At 49.6% G+C, this 18,013-nt stretch overlaps 1 protein-coding gene across 1 annotated transcript in view; it reads left to right on the forward strand.

The window, feature by feature from the left end:
- The window catches only part of LOC126530351 (cubilin-like), a 206,637-nt gene that overhangs the window by 156,653 nt on the left and 31,971 nt on the right, over positions 1-18,013 (forward strand). The window contains exons 44-46 of the mRNA XM_072288317.1: positions 9,067-9,189; positions 10,324-10,454; positions 15,870-16,083. Coding sequence (XP_072144418.1) covers positions 9,067-9,189; positions 10,324-10,454; positions 15,870-16,083 — 468 coding nt within the window. The remainder of the gene's footprint in view (positions 1-9,066; positions 9,190-10,323; positions 10,455-15,869; positions 16,084-18,013) is intronic.

Below are 18,013 nucleotides of genomic sequence, written 5' to 3' on the forward strand. Positions count from 1 at the left end.
TCGGCGAAGCTGTCCCAGCAAAGGAAACAACACACAAAGCGGCGAGCACAGCGTCGTTTCTATTTAGCGCCGGCTATTACTTGTGCGTTCCAGCGTCATCGCTGATGCACGTGCACGTTCCAGAATGCATAACCTTATGTTTCACGACTGCGTACACAACAGATAGAATCCGAAACAACATTCGAGAGGGATGCGATGCTAGAAGGCGCGTTTTGCTTTGAGCGATAACTTGTTAGCAGGTAAGGAACGTCCACTGGAAAAATGTGAACACGTACGCGCGTGGCTTTATTAACAGAGTTCACGCGATGATCGCTATTGCACGTGGTCAAAACACTGGCCCAATATGCGCCGGTAGCTTGAGAACACTCATGCTTGTCCCAAAGCGAACGTTCTATGCTGCTGCCAAGGTAAATATACCTGGTAGCGAAGCTTCCAAAGAAGCCATAACAAAATAAGAGGCGCCTTGACGTCAAGTTTTTGAAGCCGAAAATGCCGCCATGTTGGTGTGCCATCTCCCGTTGCAAATCCAATCAGCTCGCCGGAGCAGATAGGCGGGAGCTTTGAACTTGCCTTGCTACGAGCTGCCGGAAGTGTGTGCTGCCGACGCGCGTCAGAACTGAGCCTACGAAACTTCGGTGACAGTTTCAGTGAAGCAGACGTGCTCCTGTGCTTTTCCGTGGCACGTTGAAAACGACGACGAAGACCGACGCCATGATTACTTGAGTGTCTATGTTCCTGACTGACAACTCACACTCGCAGACCGAAAACACAACTTTCAAGCTTACACACCACACTCCAAAGTCAGATTGTCTCGCGAACAGAATCTGCTGCGAGAAAGACACGAGCCGAAAACACCTACCTCACTTTTCAGAGGCCTAGAGCAGCAGCGAGAGCTTCAGGTGCGCGGTTGCTAGGGCAACGCTGATGTTTGGGGTACCATTCCCAGCGCTGCTTTGCGACAAATAGCACGTGATTTCCGCCACACCTTCTCCAACACGCCCTTACTGGCCGCGCCCTCTCCTATGCTTTCCTCCCTCCTTGCACAAGAGCCCATACATTCAAAACATGGCGTTTCATCGGCGGTAACTCTAGCGGTTCATGAAGCTTTGCGCCATCTGTGTGACGAGGAGACACTTGCGGTGGCAGAAAAAATAATGTGATGCCATATCCGTTAAGCACAGAAGTGACGTCATTTTGTTCTCGAAGGCGCGAAATTTGTTTTGGTGGCCTGCCATTAGAGTTGTGTATTCAAATGCCCCGCCATTCGACTTGATCGGCGCTCCGAGCTTTCCGCGCTGAAAGCGATGCAAGAAAAGGTCAGCCGTACGGTTGTCGCAATCGCACCCCTGCACAGAACATACTTTCTTTGGAGGCCGACAAAAGCTTTAGGTGTAGAGTGCTGGTCCTATCGTCGGACGCTACGCCGGTCGGTCAGCGCAATCACACGAAAAGAACTCAAGTGAACAACTATCCTGTGGTCATAACTCACTACTTTTGACTAAACAGGTTAAGAAACGATGACGCTGCCCGCGTCCCTGACTTCAGAGAAACGTCGACAAGCAAAAGAGCACAACTTGTTAGGGGGCCGTATTATAACACGTGAACTTTGTGAGTGCGCCTTTCTGGACACTTCAAGAGATGCATTGCATTGCAAGTGATGGCGGTGTTGTAAATCGCACCGCTGGCACGAGTTGTTGCAATCTCGGCGCTGACGCCCGTTGTTGCAAATGGGTCGCAAGCCCCAAGGGTAGCGTTGGCCTGGCGGCCTGGGGCACTGGAAGCATCCGAAGGTCCCGGCAAAGCATGAGTCGACTGGTAACAGAACAACTGGTTTATTCTAACATCGCAAAAGAGCGGGCGGTCAGGTCGACCGCAGTGAGAGACGGGAGAGCACGTAACTCGACAGAAGAAATCGGAGCCTCCCTCTTGGCGTCCGGGGGCAGCTGCTCTTATACTTTCGCAGTTGAGGGCAAGAAGGAAGGCCTCGTGACGAGACCACGTGACGGCGGGTACGGACAGACTGAGCGTTGAGACGAGTGTAGTGACGCATCGCCAAGCTGGCGCCTGTCAGACCTCCTCGCTTCACACTTGGGGAGCTCCTCTCCCCGGCTGCCGCGCTTTGACAAGCGTGGGCACACACACACACACGCACACACGAAGACACGTGGCACTGAAACACGCCTGGACGCGCTTGGCGGGGAGACTGCGGGAGCTCCGAACGGGCCAAAATGTCCGCCGCTTTGAACGAAGCTCCGGCGTCCGTTGCATCCGCGCCGGCTATACCGCGCGTTGTAGGCGAAACGTAACAGACCGCCCCGCCGGGGGAAGGAGATCCCGATGGTCAGGGGACTGCATCCGCTGTCCGGAGGGATGTCGCTCGATGATGCTCATAACCGAAGTCGGGCGTCCTTCGGCGTTTCTTGAGCGCAGCGCACAGAGAAGGCCTCGTTCTCTCGTTCAGGTTCACCCAGGACACTGCAAAGTGACTTCGGGAGAGTTGACATTTTTGTTCTCGTTCCCGGCAAGCGTTAGAACTACGCCGAAACTCAACCGCTCAGTCAGCAAGCACGGCACAACCCTCACTAAGCCCTGCCAGGCTCTTTCCCCTTTTATACTACTGCCTAGTTCCTTACAGTAGTTTAGCAGCACTCAGAACGCGTCCACAAATCGGAAAATTGCACTAGAAAGCACATCATCACTTTGAAACACTACACAAAAGCAATATGTTAAAAATCCTGCCTCAGGAAGAAAAACATCAGTAACAAACAGTTTTGAGGCTGATTCCTACGTTAGGGGCTCCGACTTAAGCCATCGGCGTTACCGTTGAGACTCCCCTTTTTGTAACGCACCTCAAAGGAATACTGTTGCAAAGCGAGGCTCCAGCGCAGGAGGCGGCCATTTGTGGAAGAGATGGTCTGCAGCCATTGGAGAGGGCAGTGATCCGTCCCGAAGCATGCGAAGCGGAGATAGCAGCGAGCGACCGTACACTAGCTCAGCTGGCGAAAACTCCGTAGCCGCATGCGGCGCTGTCCTCAATGCAAACATCACCCCACGCAGACACAGCTCCCAGTCAGTTTGTTGTTCAAACCGCAATGCTCTCAACACGCGCTTCATGACGGAGTGGAGCTTCTCAACGGAATTCGACTGGGGGTGGTGCACTGAGCTGTGTAACAGCTTTACCCCACACCTTTCGAGAAAAGTTGTCGTCAAAGCGCTAGTAAACACTGTGCCCTGATCTGATTGGATTTCCGCAGGAAAACCAACTCGCGCAAATATGGACAGTAGTGCATTGACTATCTCAACTGAGCTGAGTTTTTTAAGCGTCACTGCTTCAGGGAACTTTGTCGCTGGGCAGATCACAGTCAAAATGTGTCTGTACCCCGTGGCTGTTACCGGCAGAAGTCCCACTGTATCAATAACGAGCCGTCTAAAAGGCTCCGTAATGATAGGTACCAACTTCAACGGCGCCCTCGATTTGTCCCCTGGTTTGCCCACCCGCTGACAGGTGTCGCATGTCTTCACAAAGTGGTCTGCGTCCCGAAAACACCCTGGCCAATAGTACTCTTGCAAGAGACGGTCCTTAGTTTTCTTAACTCCTAGGTGTCCGGACCACGAACCCCCATGCGACAAGCGCAACAGATCCTGACGGTAGCACTGAGGCACGATCAGCTGATCGAACTCCACTCCCCTGCGGTCTAGATACTTCCGGTACAGGACGCCACCTCTTTCCACAAAGCGAGCATTTTTCTTGGCGATACCTTCCTTGACAATGCAGCGTATGTTTTCTAGGCTGCCATCCTTCTTTTGCTCGGCTATCAAAGCCGCCCGGCTGACTTTTAGCAACCTATTAAGTCCGTCTGACGTAGGCGCGATGAGCAAATCTGCAGATAGCTCTTCTAACTTTCCCGTGTCGGGCATTTCCTCTCCAGTATTTGGTGCCTTTAACGCTACAGGCTCAATTTTATTCAGTTCGGGCGTGCTCTGAATATCAGCTTGCTGCGCCTCTGACCCTTTCTCATTGTTCGACAACGTCGGCCCCGCAACTACCGCCTTTGCAGCGAGCTCCCGAACCTTCGATCTTGTTAAGGCCTGAACGCTAGCCTCACCAAACAAAAGCCCCTTCTCGCGCAGGAGGTGATCGGACCTGTTCGAAAATAGGTACGGGTACTGGGGGGGCAGCATAGATGACACTGCGGCCTCCGTCTCAAGCGCTCCGAAAGGTCCTTCAATAAGCACTTTTGCTACGGGCAGACACACGCTGTGAGCTTCCACGGCTTGCTTGATCCATGCGCACTCGCCCGTGAACATATCGGGTTCTACGTAGGAGGGGTGAACTACATCCATCGTAGCTGCGGAATCGCGAAGCACTCGGCACTCTTTCCCGTTCACGAGGAGGTCTCGCATGTAAGGCTCGAGAAGCTTCATGTTCTCGTCAGTGCTGCATAAGGACAAAAACACGACTTTTGTTTTTGTTTCTGGACACTGCGCCGAAAAGTGACCCGGCTTCTGGCACGTATAACAAACGCGCGCTTGCCTCGTCTCGAACCGCTTTCTGCGTTCGGCTTCGGTTGCCGCCGTCTCCTTACGTTCGGTCGGACTGCTTTCACTCGCATCCGCACTACGTGTGTCCCCCTTTGCTCTCATGGGTGTGAACTTCGGCCTCTCAAACTTGGAGCCAAATTCACCCTTTTGACCGTCCTTAGCTCCGCGAGCCCGACGCGTCACAAACTCCTCGGCTAGCTCAGCGGCTCCAGCCACCGTACTAACGTCTGGCCTATCCAAGACCCAGTACCGCACGTTCTCAGGTAACCGACTATAAAACTGTTCTAGCCCGAAACACTGCAGAACTTTCTCGTGATCACCCAACGCTTTCTCTTCTTTGAGCCACTCCTGCATGTTTGACATAAGCCTGTACGCAAACTCTGTATATGACTCACTTCTGCCTTTCTCGTTTTCCCGAAACTTCCGACGGAAAGCCTCCGCTGACAGCCTGTACTTTTTTAGCAGACTCGATTTCACTTTGTCGAAATCCTCTGCCTCCTCTCTCTTCAAGCGAGCGACTACGTCGGCCGCCTCGCCGGGTAACAAAGTGAGCAAGCGCTGTGGCCACGTTTCCCGAGAGAACCCCTGCTTCTCGCACGTTCGCTCAAAGTTAACCAGGAACAAACCAATGTCCTCTCCAAGCTTAAACGGCCGCATCAGGTCAGTCATTTTGAACGATACTCGTTCTCCTGCACCGTGTGCCTGACTTCCATTACGAGCGCGTTCTATCTCTACCTCGAGACGCTTCATTTCCAAAGCGTGGTCGCGCTCTTCTTTTTCTTTCTCTTTTTGTTCTTTTCGTTCGCGCTCCTGTCTTTTTGCCGTCTCCCTCTCCTCAATGGTCTCAAGGCATTCCGACAGCTCGTCATCCTCAGCTTCTAACTCAAGAATAGCCCTTAGCAGTTCTGGTTTTCTGAGTTTGTCTGAGACATCCAGACCCAACTCTCTTGCAAGCTCCAGCAATTTCGGTTTGCGCAACGACTTCAAATCCATGGCTGCTCTGAATGCTGCTTTCTCTACTGCCTTCTATTGTCTTGCCGCAAACTAACCCGGCAGCAACGACAACCACAATTACCAGCTCTGTTTCTGACACTAACAAAAGCCTGGCAAAGCTCAAAAGAAGAAAGTCCCGCACTCACCAAACCTCGCAGCCAAGAATTCAGCGCAGTCGTTCCGCTGCAGGCAACCAGTCATCACACAGGGCTCGTTGCACTGCTCCCGGATGGTCGTTGTGCTGCTCAGCATACAGTCAACCGCATCTCTTCGCTGCTGGCCTCCGTTGTCGCGATCTCACCGCTGGCAACCAGTTGTTGTAAATCGCACCGCTGGCACGAGTTGTTGCAATCTCGGCGCTGACGCCCGTTGTTGCAAATGGGTCGCAAGCCCCAAGGGTAGCGTTGGCCTGGCGGCCTGGGGCACTGGAAGCATCCGAAGGTCCCGGCAAAGCATGAGTCGACTAGTAACAGAACAACTGGTTTATTCTAACATCGCAAAAGAGCGGGCGGTCAGGTCGACCGCAGTGAGAGACGGGAGAGCACGTAACTCGACAGAAGAAATCGGAGCCTCCCTCTTGGCGTCCGGGGGCAGCTGCTCTTATACTTTCGCAGTTGAGGGCAAGAAGGAAGGCCTCGTGACGAGACCACGTGACGGCGGGTACGGACAGACTGAGAGACACGTTGAGACGAGTGTAGTGACGCATCGCCAAGCTGGCGCCTGTCAGACATCCTCGCTTCACACTTGGGGAGCTCCTCTCCCCGGCTGCCGCGCTTTGACAAGCGTGGGCACACACACACACACGCACACACGAAGACACGTGGCACTGAAACACGCCTGGACGCGCTTGGCGGGGAGACTGCGGGAGCTCCGAACGGGCCAAAATGTCCGCCGCTTTGAACGAAGCTCCGGCGTCCGTTGCATCCGCGCCGGCTATACCGCGCGTTGTAGGCGAAACGTAACAGCGGTGTTACTCTTACTCGTTACCGTTACTCTTACAATGGGTGCTGAAAAAATGTTTTTATTATTTTTATTATAATAATAAAATAAAATAAACTTGTATTTCCTTAACTCGTCAAGCATATATAATATTGACCAGAAATTTTATTTTAGTTGAATGAGTTTAAATGTGTCGCTTTAATTTAAAAAAAAAAACATGTTTTCTTTCCCGATGTTTGTTCCCTCCAAACATAGCCGCACATCAATAGCTTCTCCCATAACCAGCCTTGCTGATCTCGGTGGCAATTTATTACGAACCGCTTTTCGCCAGAAGCTTTGCGACCTATTTGGATCAACCTTGCTGCTGCTTCCTTTATCACTTCACTGTACCACGTTTTCCAAAGTCAGCACAATTTGAAATATCAAACGTAGGGCCCTTGGCACAACGCCTTTTAAGCATGAAATGCGTTTAGCTCCCTTTGCCGGCGACCTTCAAGAGACCATTCACTTGATTGTCATCATTTGGCGTCTATGCTCTCTTCAACGCCAGCGGTCCATGAGTTCCGCGGCGCGGGCATTGCCCAGCCTCCTTCGAGAAATGGCACCACGCTACGTGACCAGGCTGGCAGCGTCCGGCGCGCCACGGATGGTTGTCTATCCGAGACCAGACTTGCAAGGAGGTTCGGTTCAAAACAGGTTCATTTTGGTTCAGTATGCTTTCAGGCCTGCATCGCGACACTAATCTGCTTTGTCGGTAGCCATTCCTTGCTTACATCCACTTTCGATTACGGGAGAGAGAATTTTGTCGGCGAGACGTAGCCCTCGCGTGCTCGATAGCGAAATCGCAGCAGGTCACATAACCTCCAACGCTCAACGTGCGAGCCACGCACGAGCGTCACGCCTGGGGCACCGCGGCGGCGGGGGCTATGGTGATGACCTGCACTGCACTATAGCTCATTTTACTGGCTAATTCCAGCTCGCATTCCTACTTTTCGAGACAAGCTGGCTTTAGCTGGATTCACACGTTTTTAGTGTATCTGGGATCTGAGTATCTTGTTACCACTTAAAGGAAGAAAATGGACGGTTAGGTAACACGTTGAAGTCGTATGATCATGAGAATGGTAATAAATGATGCCTCTCCTTGCCGAGAACACGTAGAAATTAGTCCACTAGGATAATTAGCCTTAGTCGGCGCGGTATGTGAATGCCTTTTTCGTTGTCCCCCTTTGCCGTGTCGCCGCCAAGTGGCATCTACCTTTACTGCCGCGCCCTCTGCTATAAGCCGCGAAGTGCGCGAGTTCGGGATGGAGGAGGGAGCTGGGCCGCGCTAAAGTACCCAGAAGTTTTTGCTTAGCAGAAAATCTAGGGACTTTAGGCCACGCGAGTGGGTCGCACCTCGAGGATCGCGTGATGCATGCGTCACAGGCCCTGCCTTCATTTTTTTTTTCTCCTCGCTTTGTTTTTTTCCTGCGCATTTGCGCTGAGACGCGCCGCGCGTGAGCAGTTTTATCGTTCGCGCAGCGCGCGATTTTGCGCGCTGTGTACAAGGACCAAAGACTAGCGGTATATTTCACTGCTACACGAATACTGAGGCAGAATAAGCCGATCGCAGAGCGTGATCACGCACTGGAACACGGTAGAAAATGGCAGATTCGGTAGCTGCACGCGTGACCGCACGACCGCGGGAGCAAGCAGACGAAGCGGAAGTACATCTCTCTTGTTTTGCTGCGAAGTAAAACAAATAAACACGCAGACGTTCCGTTTGTGCGTTTTATTATTTCTCTAAACTTCGTCAATTCAAGCAACAGATCGCACAGATAACAGATGTTATCTTGAATAATTCTCGAAGCCACGCGTAACCACGAGCGACGTCACACTGCGGACACGATTACGTAAGTGCAGGGGCCCGATTACATCACCGTCCGGCTTGGAGTGCGGCGGCCGCGAGGGAAGAGGGAAACGGCCTTCGGATTGAAAGTTCAGATCTTTCCGCAGTGCGTAGCGATGTAATACTTTGCAGACACGATTGTTATCGCCCAATCTATGCTCTGCGCTTGTCAGCTCAAAATGGCCAGACCTGGTGAGAAGCCCTTTAAGGCTGCGCGCTTTCGACAGGCCAGTGAATTGTCGACGCGCATGAAGCTCGACTCGACCGTCTGAGGCGAAAGCGTGAATCGTACCCTGGCCGCGTAATCAACTTTTGATCGTCGATTTATTTAAACCAGCATGCACGCCGACCTTGTCTTCTTTGGATTTGACATTTGGTCGACGCTTTCTTTTCTTCTTTTTTTTACGCATAGCACGTGGAAATGGTGCTCAATCTATTGAACGTATTATTTTGGAATGGCGGGGGGAGGGGGGGGGGGGGGTCAAGACGTTGAGCCGGAGGTTACTCGTGACGTAGTTATCCTGCCCAAGGTATTGACTTTAAAGAGCAGTAAGTGAACGGCGAATGAATCCTCCGTTTTTTAGGACACGTGCTAGCCTTATGTTTCCCCAAGATTCCCGAGTAATCCTTTCCCACGTCTCCCACGTTCGCCAAACACGTGAAAGAAGCTCAAATTGTGTTCTGGACGTTCAACTCTGCCGCAGGTCGCCTGTGCAAGCAAGGGGACCGGGAAGTGCTCGTGCCACAGAACGAGCCAATCTCCATCCACTATTCAAAGGCGCACAACCAAACTTCCGGGGGCTTCTCAGCCTCGTACCGGGTAAACGGTGAGACAATCCCAACTTCAATATAATGTGTTTATAGCTCTCATTTGCTTCCCTCAATTGGGAACTTCACGGTAGATATTTAATCTATCAGATTTTTCACCACTTTCTGTGTTGGCCTAGGTCATAACGTTTTTTTTTGTTGTTGTTGTTGTTTGTTTGTTTGTTTGTTTGTTTGTTTGTTTGTTTGTTTGTTTGTTTGTTTGTTTGTTTGTTTGTTTGTTGTAAGTGTATTAAGCTATTTTCTAGTTGCTGAGCACATCATAACATACGCACCTTAGCTCATATGTGTTAAGCAATGACACAACTTCTATGACTGTTGATGTACTTTTGCAAATTGCCACTTGACCTTGACACTAAGGACAGGCCTGAACCAAACTTTACACCTAACTTTCTTAGAAATAAAATATACCGAACCGATAGCGAAATATTGTACACTATTTCTTAATTAATCCAAAAGTTCTTTCAGCTTGCATGCCGAGACATTAAAAAACGTCTAATGTCATAGCAGAGAAATGTGGTAATATGCGGCATGTAATTACACATCAATATCGCTAACCATCACTGCATAAATGTGCTCGAGCACATCGTCCACATGCATAAACATACTTACTTTCAAGAAAATAAGATACTAAGACATAGCCATATCAAGTCGCTAGTCTTTTCAGCCACAGTTTTATGCAGTCTGGTTTTGTGCATGTTTTCTTTTTTTCTATCCTGACAAACTGTGCAGCATCAGCTCACATCGCCAAGGGTAAGAAATGACAGAAGATGTGGATGACTGCACCGACATCTTGCCTCGTTAGAACTAACCCATATGCCACGTTTTAATAATCACATATTCTATAGGACTCTCTATAGGAATCCGTAATTCCGTATATGCAGCAATGTTTAGAGGCTATTGGCTTCATGTCTTGCTAGACGTACTGTGTGGTTAATTGCATTGTCCTTAACTGCACTTTTTGGTCGAAGACTATGGGATTTCTTTAAAAGAAAGCTATTGTCCAGCAAGGTTATTTCTTGCCGAGTTCTAACGCTTCAACAGAGAACAACAGCTTATCTTTACTGCAAAATGTGAGATCGCTAATGAAGTGAGCGTCACTTTCCCGCCTTATTTTTTATTTTATTTTTTGTCAGACTGCGGTGGGCGGCTAAGCATTCGCGACAACATGGAGTTCATCGCCACTCCGAGGTTTCCCGACAACTACCCGCCGAACACCGACTGCGTCTGGATCATCGAACCAGACGTCTGGGGCACGCAGGTCAAGGTACGGGAACGGGGAGTTTTACAAGGAGTCGCACCCGTACGCCTTCGATCACAATAGAGCGCCACTCCGTGCTTTCGTTCTTTTGTGCTCTCTTTGCATTTATGTGTACAAAGTCTCGCATTCCTTTGCACGCCTGGCGGTCTGTGTTCCCTTTACACTTTCGATGGGCGAGATCCTAAAATTCCCTGTCGATATGCGCGCGGCATGTCGTCAAATTTGTGAATTTATAATAGATCCATCTTACTGTAAGCCGAGAAACTGAGACTGCTGCTCTTTTCATGTTACTTGCTCCTCCAAGCATTTTAAGTCGCAAAGAAAAAAGAAGTAATGAGAATCATAAAAATATCCCTTACAGCAACTACGGCGTTCGCTGTAAGTGAATCCGTTTTTTTTTTTTTTTTTTTTTTTTTTTACACATAGGGTAAGCTATTAGCCACGAGGTGAAACTATAGGTGGCAGCACCATCTCCGCGTTAGCGTGGACAGGTGGGTCGACGGCGCGCATTGATGTGTGCGCGGCTGCGCTCCCCAGTGTGAACTATTTGTTACAATATTCTTGCAACGAAACGCGCGGACTGCAGTAAGCTGATATTGCCCCCAATGCTACTTTTTTTTTACATTTTTATGCACTCTGCATCACCAATTGGGGCGCACTCTACATCGACCTCCTTTTCCTTTTCTTTTCTTTTTTTATGCACTGTGACACGCAAACAGGTAATGAGTTAAATTAGGTAAACTAAGCCACTGTGAGTGTTATTACGTTAGTAGAATCATCAGGTTATACTTTATACGAGATTATATTTATCGCCCTTGCATGGCCACATGCACAAAAGCGATGTGACAAAGTTGTCAATATTTGAGAAGCTATAATCATTAACTAGTTTTTATTCCAGCAAATATTAGCCACTCTCTTGCATCAAGCTAACAACGATTCAACCAAGAGCGAAAAGGAAATTATAATATCCGCCTTTCATCTCAGTGTTACGGCGTCCTCCGTCTGGAGACTTCCGGGTCACGTACACCCGACCTTCGTGTAATAGCCTATTTTAGCTTTCCTTTTGTAGCAGCGACACCAAGTAAAAAATCCCACGATTTAGTTACGTTGCAATAATTATCAAGAGCAGTGACATCAGAACCACAATTATCGCAGTTATCGCAATTATCATGATGCGTTTATCTTAGTATAAAGTGTATGATGCGATGGGACATGATTGCGTGCTTGCGACTCGTTTTTCAACTGCGAAGTGATGTTGACCCCACCCGTTCGTGCATGCCTCACGATATCGCAGAGATTGCTGAGTTATAAACACAACGTGACAAGTCACTGAAATGCGGTATTCACGTCTCGCTGCTACCACTTTATTTGTTTGAAACAAGATCGACATGCTTTTTGGTGATGTTCTCGAAACGCGAAGCGATAGTAAAGTTGATATTATTTTGGTGAGCGGAGATTGCAAGAATAACACACCGCGAGCTTGACACGGTCATTCACTGATCTTAATGCCGCCCAAAGACGACAGCGCAACTTTAAATGCCTTTGTACACGGTCAAAAAAAGTGCAGACCAGCATTTATGACTGTGCTATTCGCGGGCCATTTCACACTCGCAAAAACACCTTTGCGTAGCACCCATTGAGCAACGGAAAGCTGTGTCGGGAGTTTTTCATGTTGCTCTACAATTTCCTCATTGACACTTTTCACTTAAATATAATATTTGTGAAGTAAATAATTAATTTAATAAAATTGCATAATTAATTAATTCTGGTTATGTAATCAGGTGGAATGCAAGAAACTCAGTGCCCTTCCACTCGGTGAAGAAGGATGACCAGTGAAGCTGTGTATGTGGGTCCCTTAATAGCGAAGTGCAAATCCGCCGCGGGTCAGCCCGGCATTGTACTTTTCAGGATCGGCCCACGTTTTGGGAGTTTAGTATACACATGGGCATGTTCCACGGGGAACTAGTCCTCAACAGCTTCGCTGTAACATTATCGAGTATCTCCAGGCGAAAGCAAACAACACCACGTTGCTTCTGTCCTGCTACGTGACATTTGCATATTTTTAAAGTTTGGCTAAAACTGCGTGATGCACCCAATACTCCAACGAACTGACCAGCCCTTCCAAGTCGGCGGTGTCTGTCCGAGGTCGTGAAGCATACTATACGGCACCAAAGTTGCTCATACTTAGTCTTACCTTCTTTGCAAAGTTATTCCTCGGAGTTTTGAGAATGAGAGTCCACAAACAAGTATCATGAAACTAAGCACTGACAGCACGTGCCTATTATGTTAAGTATTCTCGTACTGAAATATTAAAAGTGCGAAACAATAGCAAGAGATCGACGCACGCAAGAAGCCGCGTTTCTACCAGAAAGCTCGTCTTCGTGCATAGTGTTTTGCGTCGACGCCGTGGTGCTCGCTATGCATGTTCGCGCCGTCCGCTTGCGTGCAACCCGCGTTCACGAAGTGAAACGTCACTAATTTTTATAGCGAAGCTGTATACCTCTACCGTCCAAGGAAATTTTCGTGTCGTTGTGAGCAAAGGACGTGGGCCGATCCCGAAGATAGTGCAGTGCCGGGCCGACCCGCGGCAGTGGTGCTGTTCGCCATTAAGGGGCCCACATACGCAGCTTCGCTTGTCATCCTTCTTCACAGAGCGGAAGGGCACTGAGTTTTATGCGAAGCATATTACTAGAGCTCAACCCAGCTCCTCAGGCGCGGCGGTGTCGCCTTCAATACCACGTGACACCGTGACGTCACGACAGAGGAGAAACGGGGCTCCAACTCGCGCCGTCGCTCGCGGCGTCGCCTTCAAGGCTGACCACGTGACACCGTGACGTCGCGACAGAGGAGAAACGGGGCTCCAACTCGCGCCGTCGCTCGCGGCGGTATATAAGCAGCTGCGCTTGTTTCTAGGTGGCTTTGGCTCAACTCTTGCAAGATGGGCTGGGTGGGAATCGAACCAGGGTCTCCGGAGTGTGAGACGGAGACGCTACGACTGAGCCACGAGTACGATGCTTCAAAGCGGTACAAAAGCGCCTCTAGTGAATGCGGTGTTGCCTTAGAAACGAGCTGTTTCTGAGGCTCAGGCGTGCGTCGCTTGCTCAGGCGCACATTTCGTTGCCGCGCCGAACGCTGCGTTGCTCGACGCTCACCGCGTCCAATGCGGGGCGCGTAGTCGCTGCGCCGTAGCCCATCGTCTTACACCCCTTGGCGGGTCGACGGGAACGCTGTCGCGTTCCACTCTTGAAGGCGAACCAGAGTAACGCATGAGTTGTTTCTTCGTCTAGCCGAACCAAATATAGCCAAGCAACAGCAGTTCACTAGGCTAAGCAGTGGTTCAACAACTAAAATAAAGGCTAGTAGGCTTCGCATCCTGGGCTTAACCTTAGCTAAGCCGCAGCCATTTTTATCGTGCGTCTCTATACCTAAATGCGACAGCGTCTTTAGATTTGCAGGACATCACCTCATCCATTTTTTCAGTGCCAGCTCTATCGCTCGCTCCCCAATGGGAGCCGTTGGTGCGCTCTAGTTCAGTGAGTTGCCGCGATGCGATGCTACCCAGCTGGTTCGACTAATTAGGTAAGACTGCTTGCGTCACGAGTGCATCTGAGCACGCGCTGCTGCCATTCCGATGGACACGCGCTAGACGCGACGGCGTCCCTGCGTATGTTAGGTTATCAAGCGTCTGTCAGGCTTCCCCCAACTTCCGCCGTGAGGCGCCACCAGGATGGTACTCTCCCCCGAAACCGTAAAGCAGGCCCGAACGCTAGCGGACGGGGGAGAATAGAAAATGACGGTAGGAGAGGGTGGTGAACGGTGGAGAACGGCCGCATGTGGCTGGCAGTTAAAAAAAAGAAATAGGGAAGGGGCTGTGCAGAAAATGGGGCCTATGTTGACTTATACACGGACAAAATGTTTCTTGTCTGGTTTAATTACGTACATTCAGAATTTGCAAACGTGATTGCTCAGACAAAACAGCTTGGCTAGAAATTTTTCTCTCTTTTGCAAAGTCGCATAAGTCGACTTTGTGTTAGTTTATTGGCTACTTAGGTTTCTGGCTTTTGCTTAGCAGTTGAATTTCCGATACTCTGTCAGCTTACCTGAGTAGTCAGTCGTTTATAGAAAGAGCTACTTTAAATTCTGGCTTCGTGTCGCACATATGCGCATTTCTCCGAGCGGGGCTGGAAGCTAAGCTGTCCTATTCTTCCCCTTCACGAGAAAAAAAAAATCACTGCAGAAGCTCCCTAGTGGGTGCAGGTGGTTGAGCGCAGGTGCACCAGCATGCACCTAGACGCATCAACAAACCCGCATCGCCGCCCGTTGCAATCATGCAACGAATTGATTGGCCGAGTTATGCGCACCGTTGCTCACTCTGTGTAGACAACGCAATGTGCTGCTAAGTATTGCAACGACCTGCTGGAGTTACGGAATTGGTGTTCCTAACTACAAATTAATTTTATTGCGGGGAAATTGTTGTAATCCTAATTAATCTAAAAAAATTAAATTATGGGGTTTTACGGGCGAAAAGCACTTTCTGATTATGAGGCACGCCGTAGTGGAGGACTCCAGAAATTTCGACCACCTGGGGTTCTTTAACGTGCACCTAAATCTCAGTACACGGGTGTTTTCGCATTTCGCCCCCATCGAGATGCGGCCGCCGTGGCCGGGATTCGATCCAGCGACCTCGTGCTCAGCAGCCCAACGCCATAGCCACTGAGCAACCACGGCGGGTGCTAATTAATCTAAGTTGTCGTTGAGCAATGTATGTTAAGTTATTCATCATTGTTCTTATTATTCTTGATTGTCCTAATGTTCTCGAAGTTATTCTTAATTAGGCTTAAGTCATATTAGTTAACCATAATTATATTCTGATTGGCCTTAATCAGAGTAATGTTGCCTAATCGAAATTAGGTTTAATTATTCTTAGATATCCTTAAATGATATTCACTAGGTGTAATTCATACATACGTAATTACTCGTGATTAGGCTAATTGATATAACCTAGATTATATTAATTAGACTCGATGTTCTTAATTATTCTAAATTTTACTTTAGTAATTTCATCGTAAATCTTACTAACTTTTTGTTAACCTTAACTATTTACTCTTTACACCTCTTCAGTGCTCAAGATATATAGAGCCATAATCGGAAATCTCAGTAGCCATACGTAGTCATAAGGCTTTCTCCTATGTAGCCCCCGTAGGAACCCATGTATCCTCACGTAGCGCATAGTGTCACGCGTTACAGACAGACTGATGGACAGAATGACAGATTTGCGAGAGAATTCAGCGCTAGAAGGCTTGCGTATTACAGAAACATGCTTTGTTCAGCCCTTCGATGGAGCAGTCATTGTTTCGCAAGATATTTCGCGGGAAGCAAGAAGACGAGGGCCGACTCGAACCTCGCGTGAATTGCGCGCAGCTCAACTTCAGCAGCTTCGCCCTGGAGGAGAACTGCAGCGCCGACTGGCTGGACGTGAAGAGCGGCAACAACCCGCTGGCGCCCAGCGTGGACAAGTACTGCGGGCAGCGCGGCCCCGTAACCCTGGTCGGCACCGCGTTCATGCTCATCTTCCATTCAGACGCCGTGGGCACCGCCAAGGGCTTCAACATCAGCGTCACGGCCGTCGGCCTCGGTGAGTCCTCGGGATTGGATTGGATTGCAAAACTTTATTTGTCCAACAGATGTAGGGAAGGCTTTAAGCCTTCCCACCTAGACGACGGCCAGGAGTCCTTGGACCCTAGCGGCGGTTTCGGCCAGTCGGACGGTCGTCTGTTGAATCTCCGGGTCGGAGCTGAGTAATAAGGTCTCTCATTGTTCTAAAGACTTTAGTCTTCCCTCAGAGGGAGCCTGTGGGCATTCCCACAGAATGTGATTAAGATTAGCCCTGGCTTTGCATAGCTTACATTGGCTGGAGTACTCACCCGGGTAGTACTTGGCGTCGCCTGCAAACCAACTCGTTTCCAAGCCCGGTGTCGTGCAGCCTCCTCAGGAGAAATGTCCAGTACTTCGGGACTAGCTCCGGTGTCACCTATTCAAGCACACGCGTAAAATGCGAAAATGTCTATACGAGGCAACCGCTGGAACGATTCCAATCGAATCTGTTCCATATCACAAAAAAACGTTAATTGTGTTGACTGTGGGAAGCAGATTTCTGATTACGGACCTCAAGCGTGTTTTTTTTTTATCATGATTTCTAGAAATCAATGTCTCTGAAAAAATTGAAGCAGGGAGTTAACAAATCTATACTTCAGAATCAAAAATACCTATCGCACTTGTGTAAGCTGCACAGACTTGGAAGAGCCGCCAGTGATTGAGAATTAATTATGTTTGGGCAGGGTGCAACAGAACTAAGTCGGAAAGAACGGGATGGGGAGTCGGAATGCTCATCCATAAGGGAGCCAAATGGAAAAGAGTAAATTCAAAATGCCAGGAGCATTTTGTCAGGTGCAACGAGTGGAAATAAAGCTTGGCCGGACGTAACGTATTTGTGGACCCGAAATAATCGCACAGAGAAGCATGAATATTTAGTGGGATGCCTCAGTACGGATATTAAGGCTTGCGGTAATGATACCAAAATTATCTTGTTAGGTGACATGAATGTTCAGATGCAGAATCTAGATGGCTATACCGACAACAACGGGAAGTCAATGCTAGTAGCCTTTGTGAACAATATAACCTCGTCATCGTGAATACAGGGCCTAAGTGAAGCGGCGAGAACACAGCACACACGAAGCTGTCCGCCATCAGCGTCCCTAGACTCTGTACCCATCGCAGATTACTTTCAAGATAGAAAGCACGCAACCACGCATAGCCGCCCCATACGCAGCGGCGTAGAATGTACACCCCCCCCCCCCCCCCACACACACACACAAAGGTGGTGGTGGTGGTGGTGGTGATGTTGAAGCAGGCGGGGTTAGCCTGGCATACATAGTCGGCAATTGTTCCGCCTGATCCTCCTTCGAGTTGAGATCAGGGGGTGTGTCACCAGGTGTCGATGAGCCCCGTGTCTCGCAGGAAGGCTATCAGCAGTCGTTGCGCTCTCTTCCTGAATGCCGCGGGCCCTCCGGGGAAAACAACGTCTTCAAAGGTCCTGTGCGTGAGACCGCTTTTTTGCAGGTTGTCGACCAACGCTTTTCTTTCTGTGTCAAACTGTGGGCATAGCCAAATGAAATGTTCGATGTCACCAATGTCACCACAGAAAACACAGAGTGGGGAAGCGCGAAGTCCAGTCTTGAATAACCAAGTGAAAGCTCCAAAAGCTTTTCAAAACCCTAAGGATGCAATCCGCCTTCACTTTAGACAGATGCACAAGAATCCACACGAATCCTGTGTGACTCATGGATTTACACGCGAAGAAGCGACGCTTTTATACCGCATCAGGACCGACTCCGCATACACCCCCCCACACAAACACACACACTTCTTGTGCTGCATTCTGCGCGATGGAAGACGGCGCGCATCCTCCCCACCTTCCTCGCTTGCGCACGCGTGGTCAAGCCGCCATTCCTGTAGGCTCACCCTCGCAAGCATTCACTCACGCCTACAGCGTAGGGCGCACAGCT

Source organism: Dermacentor andersoni, chromosome 5 (assembly GCF_023375885.2).
Source record: "Dermacentor andersoni chromosome 5, qqDerAnde1_hic_scaffold, whole genome shotgun sequence".
Classification (NCBI taxonomy): Eukaryota; Metazoa; Arthropoda; class Arachnida; order Ixodida; family Ixodidae; genus Dermacentor; species Dermacentor andersoni.